Raw genomic sequence first — 15236 nt, forward strand, 5'->3', positions numbered from 1 at the left:
TTTTTGGTTTCAGGTCAAAGTTCCCCTCTCTTCCCCCTTTCCTCCTCCCCAAGTACTCGAGCCCAGGGCTGGGAGGTGAAATGTATTGGTAATACTACTTTTTCTTCAACTCTTTTTTTTTTTTTTTTTTTTTTAATTGGAGGAGTTGATATGCATCTGCAGTTCACCCACACTGTAAATACCTGTATTTAAAACAAAACCAACTTAAAATCTGGGCTGATTAGGTGCAGCATCATAGCTCCAGAAGGAAAGAGTAGCCTGTTGTCCTTTGCAGGAGCCATAAGAAAAGCCCTATGCTCTAGCAGAACACTAAAGACTGGTTTCCATAAGAGTCTCCATTAGTAGTTACAGCACTTGATATGTAGACTTGTTTCAGAGCCATGGCCCTCTTTCCTCTGGTGCGGTGTGTCCCATAGAAAATCAGATGTGTATATTGTACAAACTTTGTAAATATTTTTTTTCTGTTTGGGTTCATATATAACTTTTTCTTTTGTGATGAAGGTTGCTGGGGTTAAAGGGATTAGACTGATTATGGGAGCAGCTAAAGATGAGAGGGGCTCAGTTTTCTGCAACACTAAACAATGAGAAGTGCTCTGACCTCTGTGAAGAGCAGGCCTCTACAAGCGTCCCTTATCAGGGTGGGTTTGCTCTGGTGCTAGCAACACTGTCCTGTACCGCTCGTGTGGAAGAGATTGCTTGTGGGGCTGGGAGGCCTCAAAAGCTGTAGCTCAGCCTGTTGGGAGAGGCTCTTTGATTTCCCCCTTAGAAACTTCAGGAACTTGACAAGCTCTGAAGGGGGCCATGACCTGTGTTCCACCATGGCGTGAGGGAAATCCAGCGGGTGTCAGAGTTGCTGAGCAGTATATGCATAAGGCATGGATTTGGGTTTAAGAGAAACCATAGACAACCAATCTACATGCATAAAGTTGACAGCTCTGGAACTTTATGGGATTGATTTACTTCCTGCAGCATTGTGCGTTTTCTGCCCAGAGCAGCCTCTATACAGACTCGTGAGCAGGTAAGGGCGAACCCCTGTTAACGTCAGAAGCTGCAGAAAGCTGTTTGCCATCTTCTCTGTTTTGGCATGAACTGCTGTCTGTCATTTTGCATTGTATATTGCTGAAAAGTGCTTTCTGGTCAAGTAGTGTTGCTTTAAATTGTGCCCCTCCCAACATGCTTGATGTTTGGCCTGATCTACAGGCAAAAGGAGTGAGACAAATCAAAAACCGTACTCTTTTTAAATTCCCTTTTAGCCTGTTCACCGACACTGTCAGGAGGCACCTGGATGAATGCAGTCCCCTTTGCTCAGTCGTTTATTGCGTATACAGATGCTGCACTCACACCACGCTTGCTTACCTTTGAGGCAGGAATGACTTGTTTCTCTTAATTTCTCCCCATTTTGACCCTTTTCCTAAATTTGAGTGAAATTGTTTGGAACTACAAGGCGGACTTACCCATCCGTTTCCTTGAGGATCATAAATAGAAGCCAGGTGCCTCCTGACAACAACTTTACAAGATGGAAAGGTTTTTGTGTTTGGGATTTTTTTTTTTTTTTTCCTTTTGTCAGCAGTGACTCCATAATTGTAGCAAATGCTGCACTAGAGTACAAACTCAAGAGCTTGGTCACAGACACTCTGTGAGCCACACAGCTTACATCTGACTGGCAGGTACTAAATGTAAACAATTTTGGGGTGCTTTTTGGGGGTGGGGGGTGGGAGTTTGTGGGTGGTAACTTTGACCAAAAGTAAAATCTTGCTCTTGTACTGCAGCCAGCTTACGATTTTCCAGAGAGACAGAAGAGGGATCACTTTAGTGCAACAAAGACGTGAAAAATGTAAATAAAAGTTTTGTATCTTGTCAGGGCACACACATATAACATGCGATGGATAGCGATGTCGAGTCAGGCGTGTGTGCCCTGCTTGGATTTGTGTAGGTTAGCCTGGTGCCATGCGTTGATGGTCCCTCTTGAAGCACAGAACTTTTGAAAGTATTACTTTAAACTTGGCCTCTATTCGAGGATTGGCACTTACCTAAACTATCGGCAGCACCATTTTTAGGTGGCTTCTTGTCAAGAAGGAAGCAGCCTATTTTTGGTGCTAGTAGGCTATCTCTAACAGATGCGATCTTGCAAATGGAAAGATGCTCCAAATGACTAGGATAATCCTAGTTTTTTTTTTTTTTTGGGGGGTGGGAGGGTGGGGTGGTGTTTTGTTTGGGTTTTTTTTGTTGTTGTTGTTTTTTTTCCCTACCCAGGAATAAGGAGCGTGTATAAATCTTGGCTTCCTGAGATTCCTTGCGAGCTCCTGTTTTTGCTGGTCGCATACCAGCCTTTACATTTATGCATTAGTTGGAGCCTTCAGTGATGAGCCCTAGGTCAAATACTTTCTCTGACAAAGATGACGTGAATGAGAATCTGATGTATTGTGCACTTTTCCCCTTGCAAGTCTAAAAGCGTCACTCTGTGAATCTGATGAAATGGAGCTTCACAGCTGGGTGAAGAAGTGGCTGTGAAGAGGGTGGTGCGAATCCTCGACCAGCTTACTCGAGAGAAACTGTAGGCTGGTCTCTGGGTGTGTGCCATCAGGAGTGCACTGCAGTTGCTGGAGGGCTTTTCCCGAAGGGGGGGGGGTGGTCTGGTCTCAAATACGTGTTTCGATTTCCAGAATGAGATGGGAGCATCTTTCCTTTGCCCTCTGTGACTTTTCTGTGGGTAAGAACAGGGAAGCTCAACATGAGTTCATGTTGTGTATGTGTTGGTATCAAATCATCTCATTCTGATCTTTTTTGTTCTTTATTTTTTACTTGGGATGGGGGAGGGTGTCTGCTCCAAGGATTTAAAAATGCTTCACACGCTTGTTTGGGGTTTTGTTTTGTGGGTTTGTGGGTGGTTTTTTGTTGTTTTTGTTTTGTTTTGTTTTCAAATGACTGATAGGACACAAACCTGAGCAGATGGCTGTTCTGCCTCGGTTTCTGTTCTAGAGGTTATGGAGATGCCACGCCACGTCTCCCGAGCTGCCGTTGTGGTGGTTCTTGTCCTGGTGCCAGACTTGGTCGTGCCGCTGGGGCCGAGCAGCTGTTGCTTTCTGAGGACGAAGTGAATTTCGTTCCCAGGAGCTCCAGCAGCATGGTTGCCACGGTAAAGGTTGGGCAGCAGTAGTCCGCGCAGGGAGTTTTCAGATTGCTGTGAACTTCTGGTCCACCTTGTGTGAATCACAGTTTCTCTTGATAATAAATCAGGTCTCTGGACCAAAGGGCGTGCATCCACTCTTCAGAGTGAGGCTTTGGCAGATTATCCTGTAGGTTTTGCTCAGTTCACCCTTGTGTTGCTAAAATGTCCCTACGTGGAAGCATTGTTAAATTCTGCTGTAGACAAGCCAGGGAAGGGTAAGGAGGGGTGGGGGGAGGGATGGGTTTATTAAGATACAGCCTTGCTGTATTTTAACCAATAATTAAGGGGAAGGGGTGTCAGGAGAAGAAAATAGTCACTGTTCCCTTTATTGAGAGAAACTGGAACTTTTATTTCAAGAAAAGAAATTATTTGCAATTCAGGTGGAGTATCATAATCCACTGGTCCCTAGTCAAGACGTTGGTATTCTTACTGTTAACCAGCAAACAACATGGACTAGTCCTTGAAAACATTCAGGGGAGGGAGGGGAAAATTGGCTTTCTGTTAAATCAGTAATTGGCAAACTCCAGTGGAGCTCAGATTTTGTTGAGAATGTATTTCTCTGGCTGTATGTGCGTCGCAGCACTGACTTGTGAAGAGCTTCATGAGTTCCAAGTGCAAAAAAGATGAATGGTAAAATCCTGATTTTGTTGATTAAACTCAATAAAAGCTCCCTGGAACTCCACTTTGGTCTCGTTTTTTCTTTTAACTGCACTGAGTGAAAAGCGTGCTGACCTCTTTATTGAGAGCCCTGGCCCATGTCAGACATTCGCAACGAGCTTTGGAGAGAAGCCTCAAGAAAGACGAGTCAATCTTGATAAATGGAAAGGCTCTCTGCCTTCCAGGGTGAGGCGCAGCCACAAGAGACGTTCCCTTTCCATAGAGGCATGTTTTTTTCCCTGGTCCGATGCCCCACAGCCTCATCTCGGCTAGATGAGTAGACTACACCCGGTGGCTGGTTGCAGCACTAAAGTGGCCCCGAGTTGCACAGTGAGTGTTTCGGTAAGGGGCCAGAGCAGCACTGCTGCATCTATACGTTTTTTCATCTTTCTCTTCCACAGGTAAAGAGAGCGTGTGGGATGTGACAGGCTCTTCTGACCAGAGTGACTTGCGCTTTCAGCTGAGGTATCTCTGAAAGGCGCACTGTTTTTTCTCGCTTATGCCTCAGGGAAAGCCGGCTAGAAAGGGAGGAAGAGCTGCTGCCACGCTTCAGTGTATACGTTACTTTTTATTCCCAACCCATGGTCCGTTCTCTTCTTGCAACTAGAGTAGCTGAGCGCCATCAGCAGGTAAAACGAGGAGTGAGGTAAAAACTGTTCGGGTATGCTTGTGGAATAGGCCTTATACCTGGTGCACGCAGCTGGAGTGCCGTGTGAAAATTTTGTGGCAAATGTCAAAAAGGAGGCCGAGACTTCTGATCAGAGAGCTCTGTAAGTCATTTTGTGGAGGAAAAGGGTTGTCCTATTCAAAGCACTTTGTGAACCTTAGGCTGGCAGTGCTGTGAAAGCTCTGAAAATAGTTTGTAAGCTGTGATCAAGGCTGCGTGATGAGGAACGGTGCGAGACCTTCCTGAGAGGGGAACTCGCTGGCTGCTATCGGGAAACCTCGTGGGTAGCTGTGTGGAATAAACACAGTAGTAATTGTGTATGCTGAGTTTCTGATTTGGCAGATCCTGGAGTTCTTCCATCTGTCGGATTCTGGAGCTGGAGATGGCCTGAGAGCGGCAGCTGCGCTCAAGCAGCATGCGGGCTTGCATAAAACTCAAGATGTTTCCGCTTCTGGTCGGTGAAGAAAAGGGGATGAAGACCAGAAAGTAACTACAAAGGGCAGTGACTCTTGCAGGCTTTTAAAAATCCGCGTGGGGTTTAGCTTTCAGGTGGCTCTGCGGTTGCCTGCGCCGGGTAGAAATTCCACAGGCCAACGCATCGGTGTGAGCCCCTGAGAGCTGCCCATGCGGAGCAATAAATAACACAGCGGCGCTTCGACCGCTACTGAGCGGTGCTTGTATGGTGCTGAGGTTTTCTTTTGCCCGCTGTCCCGCTGCCAGCAGCGAGCGGGCTGTGGGTGCGCAGGGGCCTGGGAGGGGACGCGGCCGGCAGAGCTGAGGGGTGCGGGATGGTCCGTAGGCACGGCGGTGCGGAGGGCGGTGGCGCTGAGGCCCTGCTGTCCGGGAAGGCACCTGCCCGCGGGAAGGAGTGGGGAAATGCCTTATTTTGCTTTGCCTGCGCGCGCAGCTGTGCTCCGCCTCCTAAACTGCCTTTATTTTGATCCACAGGTTTTTCAGCTTTTGGAAAAAAAAAAATCATCTGGTAGGAAAAGTAAGTGGGGGCGGTAATTACAGCGCTGTCACGCCGTACGACCACCCCGTCATTACCTACGCTCCTCAACAGCCCCCACCCTGTTCCGCGGGGGGGGGGGGTGCGCATGCGCGGTGCGGAGCAGCGCGTGCTTTGCCTCGTGATCCGCAGAGGCGGGGAAGCGGTCACGTGAGCGGGTCGGCCCCTCCCCAAGATGGCGGCCTACCTGCAGTGGCGCCGCTTCGTCTTCTTTGACAGAGAGACGGAGAAGGAGGGGCGGGCGGGGGGCTCGACGGGGCCGGGTTCGCCCCTTGTGTGCCTTAACTTTGCTTCACATATGGAAGGACAGATCTGGTTTTTGCCTCGATCCCTTCAGCTCAGCAGTTTCCAAGCTTACAAGCTAAGGGTGACGCACTTGTACCAGCTGAAGCAGCACAGTATCCTCGTTTCTGTTGGGGAGGACGAGGAGGGTATTAACCCCTTGGTAAGTCAAAGAGAGGACACCGCATTTGTATTATGCGTCTTTCCTAAAACTATAGCGATTGCCTTGGCTATCTTTCCTTAAGTAGTTCGCTCGTTCCGTTACATTTGATGCCAGGTCTTGGCCTCCCGATACCTCATGTTTAGCTTACACCAGGTGGTTGTTGTTTTGTAGGTTAAAGTCTGGAACCTGGAGAAACGCGATGGTGGCAATCCTCTTTGCACACGAATTTTTTCCGCCATACCAGGTAACAAGCCCACAGTTGTATCCTGCCTCACTGTCCACGAGAATCTTAATTTCATGGCTATCGGTAAGTACAACCGAACTGTAATAGCGTAAGGAAAATACTACGGTCTTTATCGAGGTATAAGGAAAATGAATAGATAGCACAAAAATCGGCATCCTGGCAGGTTTTTTTCTCGTGCGGTTTTTGTTATTCTCATAGAGAGATGGTGTATCTTGTACTGTCAGATAGCTTCAGAAGTAAATACGTAATTTTAGCCTGAGTCTGTGTATATTACAGTAACAACTTTGATACTTAAAAGGGAAGCACATCTTCTTAGTTAATGTCATCTTTCGCTGCCAGTCAGTAAGGTTACACATTTATTGAGCTTACTACTGAATTTAGCTTTTGTTGTAGTCCAGGAAAAAAAATATAGGTTTTGTGGTACCTAAGGTTTCAGAGAGGTTTTTTTCAGGCGCTGCATAGAAACCTTTGTGGTTGTTTTTTTTTTTTTTTTAAAGAAAAAAGCCACTTTCCCTTTTTGGGTGTAACCATTCCTTTGTAATATTTTATGCTTAACTTCTGACAGTGTAAGGGCAGTAATGTTGTGAGGTTACAAGCGCTTTCAGTGAGTTGGTGCCTGCACTGAAATCAAAAAGCTTTTCCCTATGTGTGTTGTCACCTTCCACCCCGGAACAACTTGCTGGAGTGGGGCTGTCGCCCGGACGTGAAAACCGCACGTTTTACTTGCTCTTAGGAAAATTCCTTTTAATCTTTTTACAGTACGTAGTATGTTTCAAATAAGCAAGTGAATTGAAACGATAGGTACAGTCGGTGGATGGGAAAGCTGTTCGTTAAACAAAATGCAGACAGACTCAAAAATAACCTGCGAGTGAAGTTTGCGTGTGGAAAGCAAGTTGAACCTTGCTGAACAGTGACATCCTGTGTGCAGTTGGGTGGCAGCTCTGAACCCTGACGGGGTAATCGGGGACGGTTTGGCCATACTTCTTTGACGTGAGGACCTGCGGCAATCCTGTTACTTAGTACCTTGCTGGCGAGCAAGGTGTAGTCGCTGACTGGAGTTGCCCTAACTTACGCTGGGTAGTATTTCAGGCGTGCTGTATAAGTAACAGTGTAGTTTGTCCCCTTTGCCAGGTTTTGCGGATGGGAGCGTTGTACTTACAAAAGGAGATATCACTCGAGACCGGCACAGTAAGACCCAGATCCTACATGAAGGCAGTTATCCGGTTACTGGCCTTGCTTTCCGACAATCTGGCAAGACTACACATCTGTTCGTGGTGACTACAGAGAACACTCAGGTGGGAAGTTAACAGGAAAACATGAGACTCTGACTTTGAAATTGTGTTGGCTTCAGAGGCTAGTTTGGAGCAATCCCCAAAACCTTGCCTTTCTTCTGTAGTCTTATATGCTTTCAGTGAAAGACTATCCTCACCTGGAGCTAGACACCCACGGCTGTGGATTGCGCTGTTCATCTCTCAGTGACCCCTCCCAGGATCTCCAGTTCATCGTGGCAGGGAACGAATGTGTGTACCTTTATCAGCCAGATGAACGTGGCCCCTGCTTTGCCTTCGAGGGACAAAAGCTGATTGTTCACTGGTATCGGGGGTACCTCATCATTGTCTCCAAGGACCGAAAGACGTCTCCAAAGTAGGGCTCCTGAGAACAGATGAGTTCTTTTCGCTCTTGCAGCTTCCTGCTTTCCCTCTTTTTCTTCTTCCCTGTGAAGCTTTGCTCTTGGGGGCCGATTGCAACTTTGTCAGAGGTGGTTAAGATTCTTCCAGACCCATATATCGATTAACTTACGTTGTGAGGGTAGCACGGTTAAGCATGCTGAACGAGTGATGTGTTTTTTACCAGTCCTATGCGTTAGACTGAGAAGTTCGTAGGTGGAATTTGTGTGTAAATACATGGTGGTTTGCCTCTGGGTCCGCCTAGTTTAATTGCACAAATGAACCCCATTTGTCTTGCTCTCTGAACAATCCCGAGTTAGCGTACGTATCAAGAATTCAGGTTACATTCTTCCTGTTTCCTAAAACTGTCTTCTGCTCTCCAGGTCAGAGTTTGCTGGGAACGAGGCACAGAATTCAGACAAACAAGTCCTGAATATCTATGACTTGTGCAACAAATTCATTGCGTACAGCTCAATCTTCGATGACATAGTGGATGTCTTGGCAGAGTGGGGTTCTCTGTATGTACTGACCAGAGATGGGAAGATTCACGTTCTGCAGGAGAAGGATACCCAAACCAAACTCGAGGCATGTAAATCTGTTCTGTCACTAGTCTCTGCCCGTGTCTGCAAGATTGTACTGGCTTTGCAGGTCAAAAAATCGAACCGTTTGGGTAAGCAAGTTACATAACAAGTGACCCGATAGCTTTACAGCGTAACCAGCGTTACAAGGCATTTGGTATTTAAAAGGTTGAGCATGTGTGCACGTACGGCACCAAAAAGAAAAAACAACTTGTTTTCCAGGCACATTTTAACTTACTTTGTGGGGTGGCGTTTCCCTCATACTTCTTTTACCGTGCATTTAACAGATGCTGTTCAGAAAGAACTTATTTGAAATGGCCATTAACCTGGCCAAGAGCCACCACTTGGACAGCGATGGCTTGTCAGAGATTTTCCGGCAGTATGGCGATCATCTGTATAACAAAGGGAACCATGATGGAGCCATCCAGCAGTATATCCGGTAAGCAGGGGTCCTGTGGAGCTGTGGCAGGGTCGTACAGGTAGGAGCTACGGAGGCCTTGATTTCAGCCCAGGAACAAAACCAAACCAAAACAAAGAAAGAATGACACAAGGTGAAAATCCTACCGGTAGAGACAAACAAGTCAGTGAGATTAAAAGTTTCAGAAAAAGTTGCTTGAAAATTGCTGTGTACACCTTAGGATAAACTTCTCCTCTTTGATTATATGAATAATGACGGCATACTGTGATGTGTTGTCATGGCCTGATGACATCATTATAAACAAGGGATTTCTCTAGGTAAGACGGATGATGCCCTGTGTGTGGCACTCGTCTTGGAAAATGCTCAAACAGCTTCAAGTCAGGCTTAGAACATCTCAGGTTTTTTAAAACTTGCAGCAGCCTGTTTTGCGGCTTGCCAAAAACTTTACGTTCGGTCTCTAAAATGCCACAAAGCGTTATGTTGACGTAGGACTGAAACTTTGGCGTCCCGATGTCTAGCGAGAGTCGGCACGTGTTTTATTGTCAACTTGCATTAAGCATCAGGATAGCTGTGGTTAAACTGCTCCACGTGGGCGTGAGTGTTTAAAGCTGACTTGGAGCGATGTGACTGAAACGAGGGGAAACACAGCTTTTGTTCCCTGTTTCGTGGGCTTGCCGGTTAGCTGTGGTTAGCTGTGGTCAGAGCGTAGTCCCTTCTCGCTGCCTCCTTTAAAGGAGGATTAACTCCTTGTGTGCTGTCACTGTCCTCCCCATTGCAGCTTTTGCAGAGGGTTGTTTGTTTCACTGTGCCTGCGGGTGGGTGGGCTTTCAGCATAACTAGTTGTTCCTTCTGATGCGTAGCTGAGTTTGTCCTGAGTGGGTTAGCGACTGCTGAAGTTCAGACATCTCTGTGCTCTGTTGTTAATTTCTCCATTTATTTGGACTTCCTGGGTGTACGGTCTCTTGTTATGCGACTCTTCCCCTCCCAGAACTATAGGGAAGTTGGAACCGTCTTACGTTATTCGGAAATTCCTGGATGCTCAGCGTATCCACAATCTCACAGCTTATCTGCAGACGCTCCACTTGCAGTCCCTGGCCAATGCGGACCATACTACGCTTCTGCTGAATTGCTATACCAAACTCAAAGACAGCTCCAAACTGGAGGAGTTCATTAAGGTATTGGGGGAAGGTGAAATCATGCAAAGTTGTTATATCATCTTACTAATTAAAAAGGGGTGGCGGTGACACTGTAAATTGGCTCCTCTGAGGCTGTTGAGAGAGAAAATAACGGATTTGTCCCTCTGTACCCCTGTTTGCTCCTTGATTTCCAAGCTCTCGGTTACATTCTCAGTTTAGGTGGTGTGCCATCTGAGCCTGCAGTGTTCTGGCTTCTGCCAGTGTGGCTGGCAAGCTAATGAGAGACGGTTAGACTACTTCCCGCATGCGTGACCTTTCCTTTGCACGAGGGGTACTGAGTTGTCCCTGCTCTGGCTTTCCTCCTCTTATAGCAATGATTTCTGCTTGTGGACTGGGGGAGTGTTGCTGAGGGACGATCTTTCTGCTTTTGTTCTTGTAGACGAGTGAGAGCGAGGTCCGCTTTGATGTGGAAACAGCGATCAAGGTGCTTCGTCAAGCGGGTTACTACTCCCATGCTGTCTACCTGGCAGAGAAGCACGCGCATCATGAATGGTACCTCAAAATCCAGCTAGAGGACATCAAGGTGAGGAGACAGTAATGCTCCCGTGTTCTTACTGGGGAGAATACCACTTGTCTCGCCTCCTCTTTAGTGAGAATAGCATTTCACTGACCTCTTCCCTGCGGCTAGTGTGCCGACAGGACCGCTGAGGCAGCAGTAACAGCACCTATTGCCGCCTGCGTGTGGGCTTTCTGCTTTTGGTTTCTGCAGTAGACTAGGGGTGGAAATCCGAGGGTCGTCTTTGTTCCGTTTCATATACGGCTTTTTACAGTGCCCTTTACGAGGAGGGAGGGTCGTTTGTGAGAGATTGATCTAAATCTCTTTCCCCTGGGCCACAGCCAGCCTTCCTCCCCGAGGAGGAAAACAAGCAGGAATAGTGAACTACGTGATAATTCAGAGCAAACAGTGTCTGTGGCATACTTGCAGCACGTCTTCAATGCTTTCTGTCCTAACCTTGAAGCGGAGAGTGGAGGCCAATGTCATGTGATTATTTTGCGGGCTGCATCCACAGAACTACCAAGAGGCTTTGCGGTACATTGGAAAACTGCCTTTTGATCAGGCAGAGAGTAACATGAAGCGGTATGGTAAAATCCTGATGCACCATGTCCCTAACGAGACCACAGAATTGCTGAAGATCCTTTGCACCGATTACCAGCCATCGGGAGACAATGAAGGCCCTGGGATGCCGGAAGGAAAAAAGGTACGGTTTGTGCTGACTGAGAGTTGTTGCTCTCGAGTAGTAACTTTGCAGTAAGCGAGTGCTCCTGCATGCCTTGTGGTGCAGACCCGATGCTTTAGGTATGATGAGAAGCCTCGTCCTGGTGTACTAGTAGTCCCAGAGATGAGAGACTGCTTAAAGCTGTTGCTCAGAACCAATTGCTGCCGTAATCGGCGCACCGTACCGTGCTGTATCTGTCGCATCACAGACTCTGGAAACGAGCGCTCCGCACGGCCCGGAAGAAGCACTGATCTGGCTGAGACTGATCTGGGCGCTTGGCTTTTTCTGACTGCGTTACAGGCTAATTCAGAGGAGTTCATTCCCGTCTTTGCAAACAACTCCCGAGAACTGAAGGCTTTTCTGGAGCACATGACTGAGGTGCAGGCTGACTCACCGCAGGGTGTCTATGACACTTTATTGGAACTTCGGCTCCAGAACTGGGCACATGAACAGGATGAGCAGGTTTGAGCTCCTCCAGCTTTGTGTTTTGAAAGGGAGCACCTTTGAATCCTTTTTGGATTCCTGCCAACCCGTAACCTTTCCAGATGGGCGTTGATAACATCAGGCAATACATATGTTGTGTACATATGTGTGACAAACAGCCCATAAATGGGAAAGCAGCCTGCTAGCTGGGAGAGTACTCTTTTCAGCGAGGCTGAGCTTGTTTTGTACGAATCTCATTTAAGAACAGATTCCAGACGATACAAGCTCTGTGGGCAGATGCGTCTCCCACAAATGTAGCTCTGTTTGCTTGCCTAGATCTCTGAGGATGCTGGCTGTTTGGGCGAAAGAAATCACGTCCTTTTTGCTTAAAAGCTTTGCAAACAGCAAAAGTGTCCTCCTCTTTGAAAGAGCTGCCAGCTGTCGTCAGGTCTTAGTGCAAAATGTTCTCTGTGTGTGTGTTGCTGTCCCTGACGTCTCCCCCTGCTCTGTAGATCAAGGAGAAGCTGCACAATGAAGCCCTCACCCTCCTGAAGAGCGGAAGGTTCAAGACAGTCTTTGATAAGGCCTTGGTCTTATGTCAGATGCACAATTTCAAGGATGGTGTCCTCTACCTCTATGAGCAGGGCAAACTGTGAGTGTTGCTCCTGTCTGTAGAGTCCTGTCCCTCCCCCCCTACCGCAGGGATTTCTGAGCCGTAACTGTCCATGCCTTGCGACGGTAACGAGCTCTGTAGTATCTCAAGATGGGAACTGTAGAGCATTGCTCTGCTGAAAATATCTTGTTGTTAGAGCAGGGCGGTTACGTAGAGAGTGAACGGCAGACCTGTCTTGGCTTCTGTGTGAATGTCTGGGGACTGCATGGCTGGGTGAAAACCTGAGGTCCCTGGAACAACTCGGAGATGGATTGTTGCAGCTGATGAGTCTCTCTTTCTCCCGTAGCTTCCAACAGATCATGCACTACCACATGCAGAATGAGCAGTACAAGAAGGTGATCGAGGTGTGCGAGTTGTATGGTGACCAAGAGGCTTGTCTCTGGGAACAGGCTCTTGGCTACTTTGCACGGAAGGAGGAGGACTGCAAAGAGTATATTGCTGCGGTGCTGAAACATATCGAGAACAAGAATCTTATGCCTCCACTGCTTGGTAATAGTAACATGCGGCACCTCAAAAAAAAAAAACCCCCAAAACCAAAAACAACCCCAAAACCCAAACTAGTTTATAGCACACTCTGTAGATTAGAAATTTGAGAGAAGTATCAACAAAGTTTGAGCCTGGCATTTGAAGTGCTCTATTCCCTGCTCTGTGGGGAAAGGTGATGCCAGTCACAGCTCCCAGATTAGGGAAAAAGATCTGCGGTAGAGATGTCTGTCCCCGATTTCCGTTCTGCCTGTGTGGGGAGGTGAAGGGCAGGCTGAAATTCAGTGCCTTGGTGGAGAAGTTGAAATGGAATCCAATCCACTAGATCCTTGCTTTGCCCCTTCTGCTCTGAGCTATCCAAACATGCTTCCAGTCACCCATTTCTGGAAGAGGTCAAACTGAAATCGAGTCTTGAAATGAGCTCTCCAATTCGGTAAGAATGCTGACTGCCTTTGCCTGTAAGTGGCCTTTTACAGGAAAGTGGTCTGTGCAGGTGGGATTAGCGTAGCTGCAGTTTTTTTGCTCGTGTCGAAACTAACATCTCGGTTGGTCTCAGTTGTGCAGACGCTGGCTCATAACTCCACAGCCACACTGTCTGTGATTAAGGATTATCTTGTCAACAAGCTGCAGAAGCAGAGCCGCCAGATAGAGCAGGATGAGCAGAGAATTCAAAAATACCGAGAAGAAACTACAAGGATCCGCCAGGAGATCGAAGAACTGAAAGCAAGGTGCGGGACTGTGTGCTGTCTTGTCTTACGTAGGGTAGAACTGTTGTTTTCTTTTACTGAGGAAAAACATACTTTGTCTTTCTCGCTCTTTTGCTTCCGCTTGCTCTCTCAGTCCCAAGATCTTTCAGAAAACGAAGTGTAGCATTTGCACCAGTGCCCTGGAACTGCCTTCAGTCCACTTTCTGTGTGGTCACTCCTTCCACCAGCATTGCTTTGAGAGCTACTCCGAGAGCGATTCCGAGTGTCCTACTTGCATGCCAGAAAATCGCAAAGTGATGGACATGATCCGAGCCCAGGAGCAGAAGAGAGATCTGCACGACCAGTTTCAGCATCAGGTAGGGTAACGTTGCCTGTCTTACTGAGTTTAAATAAATAGGATTTAGATTCGTTTACAGATCCTTAGAGGCCGGTAGAGAGGAGTAAGGCTGAAAGTATTTTGTAAACAAGGTTATGCTGACTGTGAACAGTGAGGCATTAGGCCCTAGTAGGGTGACTGCATTATGTATAGGGCATAAAGGGTTCTTGATGCTGTCCGAAGATGAAAGAAACTATTCTCACCCGACCCCAAAACGGATCGAGAGCTATTGGTCAGCGTGACAGCTAGTCAACAAATTGTATAGAACAAATTAAGGAGAAAGGAAGAAAAGTTGTGTGAATCATAACGGGGACAGGACAGTGTTGTTGGTGTACACCAAGTCCTGTGTCTGCATGGTGTTTCCCAAAGATGAAGTGCTGAAGTCGAGAATCATAGAATGGTTTAGGTTGGAAGGGAACTTTAGAGGCCATCTAGTCCAACCCCCCTGCAATAAGCAGGGACATCTTCGACGAGATCAGGTCGCTCGGAGCCCCAGCCCAGCCCGGCCTGGAATGTTTTCAGGGATGGGGCACGTACCACCTCTCTGGGCAACCTGGGCTAGCGTTTCACTACCCTCGTAAAAAATTTCTTCCTTGTATCTAGCATAGATCTCCCCTATTTCAATGTAAAGCTGTTCCCCCTTGTCCTATAGCTCCCCTCCCCGATCAAGAGTCCCTCCCCAGCTTTCCTGTAGCCCCTTTAGGGACTGGAAGGGGCTCTAAGGGTCTCCCCAGAGCCTTCTCTTCTCCAGGATGAACACCCCCAACTCTCTCAGCCTGTCCTCACAGCAGAGGTGCTCCAGCCCTCAGATGATCTTCATGGCCTCCTCTGTACCTGCATCAACAGGTCCACGGGCAGAATGAGGCCTTAGCCAGAACGTGTTAACACACGTGGGAACTAGAGTAGCTGAGGCAGTCACTTTCCTGCTTAAGGTAATTGTTCATTACCTCTTCGGTGCACGTCTCGAATGCAGGATTGAAACGAGGGGGAATGGCCAGTGGCAACAAACCATAGCAGAGCAGGCCACTCGTGCAGCCCTTGCCTTGAACTAGCAGAGCAGCCCAGGAGGGACGTGGGCCGCTGTGACTCTAATATTAGAGAGGCCGTCAGCGGGGCGGGGTGAAGGGGCCAATTGCTTTTGCTGATGCTGATGCTTTGTGTCCGGCAGCTCAAGTGTTCCAACGACGGCTTCTCCGTTGTTGCCGACTACTTCGGTCGAGGTGTCTTCAATAAGCTCACCCTCATCACGGACCTGCCCTCGGGAAAGGCGGCCGCGACCATCGAGGCAGGCCTGCAGCGGGAGCTGC

At 47.8% G+C, this 15236-nt stretch overlaps 1 protein-coding gene across 1 annotated transcript in view; it reads left to right on the top strand.

Annotated features, from left to right (window-relative positions):
• Nucleotides 1–5793: 5793 nt before the first annotated feature.
• Nucleotides 5794–15236, top strand: part of VPS11 (vacuolar protein sorting 11 homolog (S. cerevisiae)) — an 11131-nt gene continuing 1688 nt past the window's right edge. The window contains exons 1-15 of the mRNA XM_009879524.1: nucleotides 5794–5947; nucleotides 6119–6254; nucleotides 7323–7486; nucleotides 7588–7835; nucleotides 8242–8443; nucleotides 8724–8875; nucleotides 9843–10029; nucleotides 10430–10573; nucleotides 11061–11249; nucleotides 11568–11729; nucleotides 12203–12342; nucleotides 12650–12852; nucleotides 13403–13574; nucleotides 13687–13909; nucleotides 15098–15234. Of these exons, the coding sequence (XP_009877826.1) occupies nucleotides 5801–5947; nucleotides 6119–6254; nucleotides 7323–7486; nucleotides 7588–7835; nucleotides 8242–8443; nucleotides 8724–8875; nucleotides 9843–10029; nucleotides 10430–10573; nucleotides 11061–11249; nucleotides 11568–11729; nucleotides 12203–12342; nucleotides 12650–12852; nucleotides 13403–13574; nucleotides 13687–13909; nucleotides 15098–15234 (2606 nt within the window). The 5' untranslated portion in view covers nucleotides 5794–5800. The remainder of the gene's footprint in view (nucleotides 5948–6118; nucleotides 6255–7322; nucleotides 7487–7587; nucleotides 7836–8241; nucleotides 8444–8723; nucleotides 8876–9842; nucleotides 10030–10429; nucleotides 10574–11060; nucleotides 11250–11567; nucleotides 11730–12202; nucleotides 12343–12649; nucleotides 12853–13402; nucleotides 13575–13686; nucleotides 13910–15097; nucleotides 15235–15236) is intronic.

The sequence above is a fragment of the Charadrius vociferus genome, unplaced genomic scaffold (assembly GCF_000708025.1).
Source record: "Charadrius vociferus isolate BGI_N301 unplaced genomic scaffold, ASM70802v2 scaffold172, whole genome shotgun sequence".
NCBI lineage: Eukaryota > Metazoa > Chordata > Aves > Charadriiformes > Charadriidae > Charadrius > Charadrius vociferus.